The 9,783-nt window shown below is 44.6% G+C and overlaps 1 protein-coding gene across 1 annotated transcript in view; it reads left to right on the plus strand.

The window, feature by feature from the left end:
* Window positions 1-9,035, plus strand: part of HKDC1 (hexokinase domain containing 1) — a 43,068-nt gene extending 34,033 nt beyond the window's left edge. Inside the window, exons 15-20 of the mRNA XM_082674179.1 lie at window positions 919-1,014; window positions 1,191-1,290; window positions 2,681-2,864; window positions 4,796-4,951; window positions 5,460-5,693; window positions 8,144-9,035. Of these exons, the coding sequence (XP_082530305.1) occupies window positions 919-1,014; window positions 1,191-1,290; window positions 2,681-2,864; window positions 4,796-4,951; window positions 5,460-5,693; window positions 8,144-8,291 (918 nt within the window). The 3' untranslated portion in view covers window positions 8,292-9,035. The remainder of the gene's footprint in view (window positions 1-918; window positions 1,015-1,190; window positions 1,291-2,680; window positions 2,865-4,795; window positions 4,952-5,459; window positions 5,694-8,143) is intronic.
* The last annotated feature ends 748 nt before the right edge of the window (window positions 9,036-9,783 follow it).

The following is a 9,783-nucleotide window of genomic DNA, read 5'->3' on the forward strand; positions in this document are numbered from 1 at the left end:
TATGGAATCTAGAATGAACTGGTTTGCAAGGCAGAAATAGAGACACAGATGTAGATAACAAATGTATGGACACCAAGGAGGGGAAGTGGTGGAGGGGGATGAACTAGGACATTGGGATTGATATATACACTAATATGTATAAAATAGCTAACTAATAAGAACCTGCTGTATTAAAAAAATAAAATTCAAAAAAAATTAGAAATACTTTTTCTCGGTATTATAAAAATTATACAGGCTAATTTTAGGAAAATTAGAAAATATAGGCAAACAAAAAGGAGAGACTAAAAGGTACCAGTAATCTTGTACACAGAGGGAACCACTGTCAACCCCCTGGTGTGTGCATTGTTCCAGGCCTTTTTCCAGATTTGAGTGTGTGTGAGTTTTAAAATAATAATAGAATAATTCACCATCTATATTTGTTTAATGTGAGTTCACTTAACAGTGTATGGTGAGCATCTTTCTCTAACAGCTAACGTCTCTTAAAGCATTATGTTTTTATGGTTGTAGAGCATTTCCTATATTGATGTACAAGATGATAGATCCATATTGTTGGAATGACAGGATGCCTCTAGTTTTTCCTGTGAAACAGTGCTTTGATTAACATTTTGCAGCTTTATCACAAAGATGTGATTGATTGGGTAAATTAGAACTGGCCTTTGTTCTGTGCAGTCATGGCCAGGGAACATGCGTTGACCCTTGATAAATATGAATTGCTGCAGTTATTCCTCAGCAGTAGACCTTGTCTGAGCATCACGCTCTGTGGCACCTCTGGGCCCAGTGTTAGGGCTACAGATGGAAGCACAGTCAAAAGCATTTGACTACCCGTCAGCTATAGTGCCTTGCATCTATTTGATGCTGAGATTGTGTAGTGGTCCCAGCAAACTATTGCGCCAATGAATTTGCCCTCCTTTCTTACAGGGAACACTCATTGAGTGGACCAAAGGCTTCAAGGCTACTGACTGTGAAGGGGAAGATGTGGTGGACATGCTCAGGGAAGCCATCAAGAGGAGAAATGTACGTTATGGTCTTAAGGCTCATGCCTGACCTTGCCCCTTCCCCGAGTCCCCTCTGCTCTGCCATCCTATACCCAGCCCTGTGACTCTGGCCTCTGCCCACATCAGGCTGATGTGCCCCTCCTGAGCCTGTTTGGCTTGCACATCCTACTTATAGTAGAGCTGCTTCCTTTGCAGGAGTTTGACCTGGACATAGTCGCAGTTGTGAATGACACAGTGGGGACCATGATGACCTGTGGCTATGAAGATCGTAATTGTGAGGTTGGCCTGATTGCAGGTAAGTGATCAGGCATGTCCTATTGGCCTAATCCCATCTGATCTTTTAGAGGTTCCCTTTTAACATAGTGAAGGGCAGGGGGCCATTGTTCCATTACATAGAGGTTCTGAAGCCAGCTTTCTCCAAAGTAGAGACAGAGTTAAGGTTGGGATTCCAGGTCTCCTAATTCTCAAGTCTTTACTTAACATCTTTTTCCCTAAGGGTCCTAAGCCAAGGTTTTCTTTTCTGTTGAGGAAGGAGAATAACGTAGAAAGAGGGGACTTTCAAATTAGCGCCTTGGGGCAGATTATTCTGGGAGGAAGGAGACCCCAGTTGGATCAGGTTGGCACGGAGCTGAGGGAGCTAGATTTTCATGTTGGCTCCAACGTGCACCTCCTCTGTTCTCTGACCTCTTCTGGCTGTCAGGATGCACAGGATGGAGAAGAGTTGGAAAGAAACCTAGGAGAGAAGAAGGGAGTGGCCTGAGGTATGATATAGGCCTTTTAAGGGTCTTTTGGAAAAGTCTGGCAGTGTTTAAGTGCAAGGGTCGATTCCAGGGGGATACTCTAACAGGTGAGGGGACAGGTGGTATTTGAACAGGTGGAGACAGGGGTGATGGGCATTCTCAGTGACAGGCACGGGTTAAGTAATCACAGAATCTGGGAAAGTTGTTCCAGCTGGTTGTCTGGGCTTCCTGCGTTTAAGTAGTACATAGAACAGGAGATGGGGATATATTGAGATGTCTTCAATGCCAACTAAGAGGTTTCATCTCACTCCAACACTTACCTACTTTGTGACCTTGGGCAGGTTGCTTATTCTGTCTGGACTTGAGTTTCCTCATTTGTGGGAAGCGATGGGCTAGATCTAGGAGGACAAAGAGGTAAGATTTGTTTGATTGATGATAATAGTTGCCTGGACTGTTGTGTTGAGAATAGTTCTGAGACCAGGTCATGGACAAAGGAGAAGAGGGTGGCTTTCAGATGCCAGGTGTCTACTTATCCAAGACCAGGTATTCCTCATGGTCCCTTCCAGCTCTGACTGCTAATTCTGTGACTGCTTGGAGCTTACTTGGTGTGCCTGTGGCTTATCAATAATCATGAGGAGAAGGAGGAGGAGGATAATGATATCACAGGTACCAATTCTATGTGGAGGAAACCTACGAACATCGTCTCATTTTTTTTTCTTTATAACAAATCTATAAAGCAGGTATTATTTCCTTTTTACAGATGAAGTAATTGGCTCTCTGAAAGATGAGATGCTTGTCTAGGGTCACCCAGCTATGAGTGTAAAGCTAGAGTCCACACCCAGTTGTATCTGACTCCAAACCTAAATTCCTATCTACTGTACCCTGCTGGCTCTTTAAGATGTAGTGGTGTCTTTTGAAGACTAAAGTCCTATCTTGACCTTTTAGGAACAGGCAGCAACATGTGCTACATGGAGGAGATGAGGAACATTGAACTGGTGGAAGGGGATGAAGGGAAGATGTGCATAAACACAGAGTGGGGAGGATTTGGAGATAATGGCTGCCTAGATGACATCCGGACCCAGTACGACAAGGAGGTGGACGAGGGGTCCTTGAATCCTGGCAAACAGAGGTGAGGAGGGCAGATGTTGTGCAGTGTACGACTTCAGCAGATCTAAGGGGGCGCCATTTTCATGTTACAGACACCATAGTTTGTATATTTATGACAACTCTCCATCAGATGTTAGTGAAATGTCTTATTTGAACGAAAGCATAAAGTTATGACAAGTTTCCAACAAAGAGAAAGAAGGTGAGCCTCTTTCTAATTACCACAATGTACCATAAGGTCTAGTGGTGGCTTTGGAAGTGAGGCAGAGGTTGTCAAAAAGTCCATTCACTGTGGACTGGGTGTCCCAGAGGTGGGACATGGTGACTTACTGGGCCCTCTCAAGATGGGCTTCTAGTAGGTCCAGTTTAGAGGTCAACATCCTTAGTCTTTCAAGAGCAGGCTGCCAGGTTGGTGATCTCTGTTATTCTGGGGGTGGGGAAGTGGCTGCAGGTGATGGGTGGGAGTCCTGGTTCTCAGCCATGACGTTGTGTCCCAGCATGGGTCACAGTCACTTTGTGAGGTGTATTGCAATTGATAACCATACTAAAAATACTGAAAATAATGATGGTTTAAAAAAAACACAAAACAGAGTACATGTTCACTTGCATTCTCACATACCTTCTTGAATAGGAGAGAAAGGGGTAGACAGGGATAGAGCTAGCGTGTGGTGGATTGATCATTAGCCTGAGCCCATCCATTACGACAGGGATCGGCAAACTTTTTCTGTAAAGGACCAGATAGTAAATGTTTTACTGTCAGGCCATATGGTCTTTGTCACAACTAAACCCAGTGTCTTACTATATAATATAAGATGAAAATATACATTTATCCTGATGGATGATATCCAAGTGGAAAGTTTGAGCAGATAGGAAATGTAATGGGATGCCTGGGCCACAGGTGCCTCGCTGACTGTTGAACTGAGAAAACTCAATAGGAAGAGGCTCGACAAGACCAAGACCAGCCCTGGTGGTCCCTCACCTTCCTTTGGCACTAGTCTTTGTAGGTGGGAGGCAGGTGAATTGTGGTCAGCCCAGCTGAACCAGGGACCAAAACACAAGGGACCTTAACAAAGGGCCTTACCTCTAAATCCCAAGTTGGGGCATCCAAGTTTTATGTCTGAATCCACTGGAAGCTCACGGTTTTGGAGTGAGAGTTTAAGGGGGTAATATACTTGAATTCACCTGCTGTTACCATTATTTGTCTAAGTGTCAGTTCTTTAGACGGATGAGGTCCTGAGCAGTTAAGAGAACACAAGTCCAGCACGTAAGTCTCAGGCACACTCAGATTTCCATGTGACCCTGCAGGCAGTGGCAGTCCAGCTCTGCATCATTGTTACTAATACTGTCACACATACCTGGGCAGCGTGCCTGATCAGTGCCTGTCGATTGCAAAGCTCCTTTTTCTCTTGCACCTTCCGCCTTGGAGCTCACAGCCTGATAGAAAGGGGGAAGGGAGCTAACATTTTGGACCACCCTTGGTGTGTGCATACAATTTAAATGTGTTATCTCATGGAGCAAAAGCTCTAGTGGAACAGATTTCTTCAAATACAAAGCCAAGGAGAACTAGCTTTGGGGCCAGGAAAGGGACTCACTTTAGCTTAGTGTCTACTATGCACCAGACGGTTGCCTCCCAACAGTCTTGTGGGGTCAGGGTTTTGCTCCCTGTTTTATAGATGATGGTTTAAAGTGCTTGCTCAGGTCATGCAACTAATGTGTGGCAGAGCTGGGACCTAGTTCTTGCTCAATATGGCTCCAAAGCCTGGTCTTCCCACATCATACTGTCTCCTGCATGCACTTCTCTGGGCCTGCTGCCCACTCTGACCCACTGCAACCCAGGCAGCTGGTGGATGCCAATGGCATGCCTTCCACACTCTGACTTGTGATCCTTTCGGATCACACCACTCACCAGCACTGATTTTCCTGCTCTCTCCAACCTTATCCCTCTTCTCTAAACAGATACGAGAAAATGACCAGTGGGATGTACCTGGGGGAGATTGTGCGGCAGATCCTGATTGACTTGACCAAGCAGGGTCTTCTCTTCAGAGGGCAGATTTCAGAGCGTCTCCGGACCAGGGGCATCTTTGAAACCAAGTTCTTGTCTCAGATTGAAAGGTGACTCGTGATCAATTTCACCTGCTTGGCTTGATGTGACAGGCCCTATGTTGGATGTGCCGCTGTCACACCAGGTTCCGGCAGATTTGAAATTTAAAAATAAAAAGAATAAGGGCCTGGATGGGCATAGGGTTGCCTCCTGGGGTTGCTCTCTCTCTCCAGCTGTATGAGGACCACAGCACCCAGCTGAGGGTCCAGCAGCCTGTCTGGGCCCCGAGGTTCCTAAATGGTTACACAGGAGTTAACTTAGGCTAAAAAATGATCCTCTTTCGATCCTGAAAAGATGATGTGCTCACACTTTATTCTTTAAAGATGATGGGACTTTCTGGGGGTGGCAGACCTTCTTGAGTCTCAGCTTCTAAGGCATCCTGCTCCAATCTTACCATTGCTTGGATCATTTTCTTCTCCCTCCCGCTTGAGCATCTAGGGATGGGGACCTGTGAGCCCCGCGGAGCAGGTTCTAGGACCCCAGGAATAGGTCCTGACGTCCTGCTCTGCTTGCCTGCAGCGATCGGCTGGCCCTCCTCCAGGTCAGGAAGATCCTGCAGCAGCTTGGCCTGGACAGCACGTGTGAGGACAGCATCGTGGTGAAGGAGGTGTGCGGAGCTGTGTCCCGGCGGGCGGCCGAGCTCTACGGTGCCGGCCTGGCCGCCGTCGTGGAGAAGAGGAGGGAAGACCAGGGGTTTGAGCACCTGAAGATCACCGTGGGTGTGGATGGCACCCTGTACAAGCTGCACCCGCAGTGAGTGCTCCAGAGAGGCAGGGGTGGGGCTGCTGAGGCTGAGTGTGGACCCTGGGGAATCTGACAGACAAAGTGCAGGCCCTGGGGGCTCTGCTTCCTAGTGCTGTGATGTGGGGTGTTCACCACCCTCTCTGAACCCCAGGCTCCTCATCTGTAACAGGCAGGCAGTAATAATCTCTGCCTCCTAGGCCTGCATCAGGGTTGAGTGAGTTCCTACCTGAAAAGTGCTCTACACAGTGCTCAGTAAATACAAGTGATTATTATTAACACAGTCTCACCTGACCTCACAGGGAGCAATGAGAACTGACTATTTTGCACAGTACAGAGCATGTGACAAGTATGAGCTCAGAGTCAGGAGGCAGAAGGATTAAGAGTGAGTTTGAATCCTGGCTTCACCACTTAGAAGCTGGGGGGCCCAGGGCCAGTTTCTTACCCCCTTTGACCCTAATTCTTTATCTCTAAAATGGTGACAAAAATCATACCTACCCCATAGGCTGTCAGGAGAATTAAGTCAAATAGTGTCTGTAGACTACGTGGCACATCGAAAAGATGGCAGTGAAAGCTTTTATTTTTATTTAATGTTTTATATTTTGTTTTGGGGATGAAACTTATAAAAGCTTATAGAAATTTCCAATCCTGCTGAAATGTATACATGAGCATATTATTACTGTAATCCTTGATTCTTAGCCCTTCCTGTGATGCTGACTAATTATCCAGAATAACTGACTAATATCTTTTCTTCATTTTCCCCTTGGGGGTCATATTTTTGGTGTGGTTCCTACAAGCCTCTTCCTTTGAACCAAGACCTGACCAAGGGACAGAAACCACATGACCATTTCAATAGGTGCAGACAAAGCAGTTGATAAAATCTAGCACCTTTCATGATAAGAGCACTCAACGAACTAGGAATAAGGGAGCTTCTTTAATCTGGTAAAAGCATCTATGAAAAACCCACAGCTGACATCATACTTAGGGGCGAGACACTGGATGCTTTTCCCTTAAAATTAGGATGAAGACAAGGATGTCCACTCTTGCCACTGCTGTTCAACATTGTACTGCTTCTAGCACTGCCTCCAGATGGTTGTGTGGTTTTGCCTCTCAGTCAAGTTTTGATTCAAGGGAGAGGCTTATAGGAACCAGACCAAAAATGTGTGACCTCAAGCAGAAAATCAAGGGTGAGTCTACACAAGGCAGTTAGGCAAGAAAAAGAAATAAAAGACATCTATATTGGAAAGGCAAAACTAAAACTGTCTTTGCAGATGACATGATTTTGTATATAGAAATCCTAAGGAATCCACAAAAAGCTATTGGAAGGAGCTGAGAAACAAATTCAGCAAGGTTTCAGGATGCAAGATCAGTGTACAAAAATCATTTGCATTTCTATGCATTAACAATGAATAATCTGAAAATGAAATTAAGAAAATAGCATCAAAAAGAATAAAATACTTAGTAGTAAATTTAATAAAAGAAGTATAAGGCTTGTACATTGAAAACTACAAAACATTGTTCAAATAAAGAAAACCTAAATAAATGGAAAAACATCCCATGCTAGTGGATTGTGAAACTTAAGATTGTAAAGAGAGCAACTTCCCAAATCTTTTGTTTCTAATTGAAGTATAGTTGACATGCAATATTATATTAGTTTGAGGTATACAACATAGTTATTTGACATTTATGTGATCACCACAACATCTAGTAACCATCTGTCACTGTATAAAGTTATAGCAATATTATTGACTATGTTCTCCATGCAGTATATTATCCCCCGACTTACTTATTTTATAACTGGAGGTTGGTGCCTCTTAATACCCTTCATCTATTTTGCCCAACCCTCTAGTCCCCTCCCTTGTGACAATCACCAGTAGTTTGTTCTCTGTATCTGTAACACTGTTTCTGTTTTGTTTGTTCATTTGTTTTGTTTTTTAGATTTCACATATAAATGAAATCATGTAGTATTTGCCTTTCTCTGTCTGACTTATTTCACTTAGCATAATACCCTCTAGGTCCATCCATCTTTTTTGCAAATGGCAAGATTTCATTCTTTTTATGGCTGAGTAATATTCCGTTGTGTATATATATACCATATCTTCTTTATCCATTCACGTATTGATGGGCACTTGGGTTGCTTCCATATCTTGGCTATTGTAAATAATGCTGCCGTGAACATAGGAATGCATATATCTTTGCTAATTAGTGTTTTTGTTTCCTTTGGATGAATACCCAGGAGTGGAATTAGTGGATCATATGGTAGTTCTATTTTTAATTTTTTGAGAAGCCTCCATACTGTTTTCCATAATGGCTGCACCAATTTACATTCTCACCATCAACTGATGAATGGATAAGCAATCTATTTTCCATCTATGCAATGGAATATTATTCATAAAAAGGAAGAAGTACTGATACACGCTACAACTAAGTGCTGATGATGCTTCTCTTTTTCTTTCTTATAGCTTTTCTCGGATATTGCAGGAAACTGTGAAAGAACTAGCTCCTCGATGTGATGTGACATTCATGTTGTCAGAAGATGGGAGTGGAAAGGGAGCAGCTCTGATCACTGCTGTGGCCAAGAGGTTACAGCAGGCACGGAGGGAGAACTAGGAACCCCTTGGGGTTGGGCCGCATGTGCCTTGGATACTGACCAGCCTTTCCTCTGGCAGATGAGTTGGTCAGAGACCAGCAGGCAAGCTTCTGGCTGACTTCACCTTCTGGATAGCCAAAAGAGAACCCAGGTTCTTGGGTACTCTTAGCATTTTGTTACTGGTTTTCAAGGGCATTAAATGACATCTCTGTTTGGCGTGTTTGGACCAAAGATGGGCCAACTTATAAAATCAAAGCATTGGGCCCAAGAGATCCCCTTTCAGCAAGTCTTTCAGTTGAGACCTGAGCTGTTAGTTCTCTATGGCTTTGGGTCCTGTGGCTGCTGGGCTCAGAAACAAATACACGATCTGCCCATGTGGCCTGGCTGGCTGAATTCCCCACTGGGATGCTTCAGCCATTGCTTGTAATAGATTGAGCCATCTACTTGTGGATGCACATTTGAGAGGGATTGGGGCTTAATCAACTGGAGATCGAATCTAACTTGTCATTAACTTGTCATGTTGACTTCAAGCGTGAAGAGAGAACAAAAACTTTGGAGTATTCAGCCCCAGGATGAAGAAGCGTTGATTGCCAGGGAGCCCTGTAGGAAACTTGTCATGCTTAAAGTGAGTTATATCAGCACCCTGTAGGATTTTGTTTCTCAGTAAACGTGTGTGATGGGGAGGGTGCTGTTTGGGGCACCTGTTATCATTTTACATGTGGTTTTTGTCACTGCTGATAATTGTTTTAAGGACTGTTAGGTATATGAAATCCAGTAAATGAATAAAAATATTTGATTTCCCAAGAATCTTTGCATGAGGTTTTAATATTTCATCTGGGAGGCTTGCTTGGTCACTTCACGCTCTGTTGGTGGAATGAGGGACCCATAGAGTCAGAAGTTGCTGACAGCATCTCTCTAGTTCAAACTTCTTACCAACAGGGGAAAAATATATGGAATATCTTCTATAATAACTTTGACAGATTATCCGAATTTCATTTACATGAATACTGGTTGGGCATTTACCACATGATTCTACAGCTATTGCTTTTTTTTTTTTTTTTTTTTTTTGCGGTACGCGGGCCTCTCACTGTTGTGGTCTCTCCCGCTGCGGAGCACAGGCTCCGGACGCGCAGGCTCAGCGGCCGTGGCTCACGGGCCCAGCCGCTCCACGGCATGTGGGATCTTCCCGGACCAGGGCATGAACCCATGTCCCCTGCATCGGCAGGTGGACTCTCAACCACTGCGCCGCCAGGGAAGCCCAGCTGTCGCTTTTGAACAGCTGGAGTTGACTAGAAGTCCTTTCACCCTCCAAACTAACCTATGCCTCTCTGGAACTTGGCCCCTCCCACATGCCCCATCAGTCTCCATTCTACCCTCCAGAACTAAGAGGAATTGGCCTGTTCCTGACCATTTTCCCAGTGGACATCCTCTCTCTCTTTCTCTTCATTTCATCACCTACCCCACACCTCTCTGCCCTTTATCTGAACCACCCATAACTTTCTACCTTGTCAC

This window comes from Grampus griseus, assembly GCF_964374135.1.
Source record: "Grampus griseus genome assembly, chromosome: 16".
Classification (NCBI taxonomy): domain Eukaryota; kingdom Metazoa; phylum Chordata; class Mammalia; order Artiodactyla; family Delphinidae; genus Grampus; species Grampus griseus.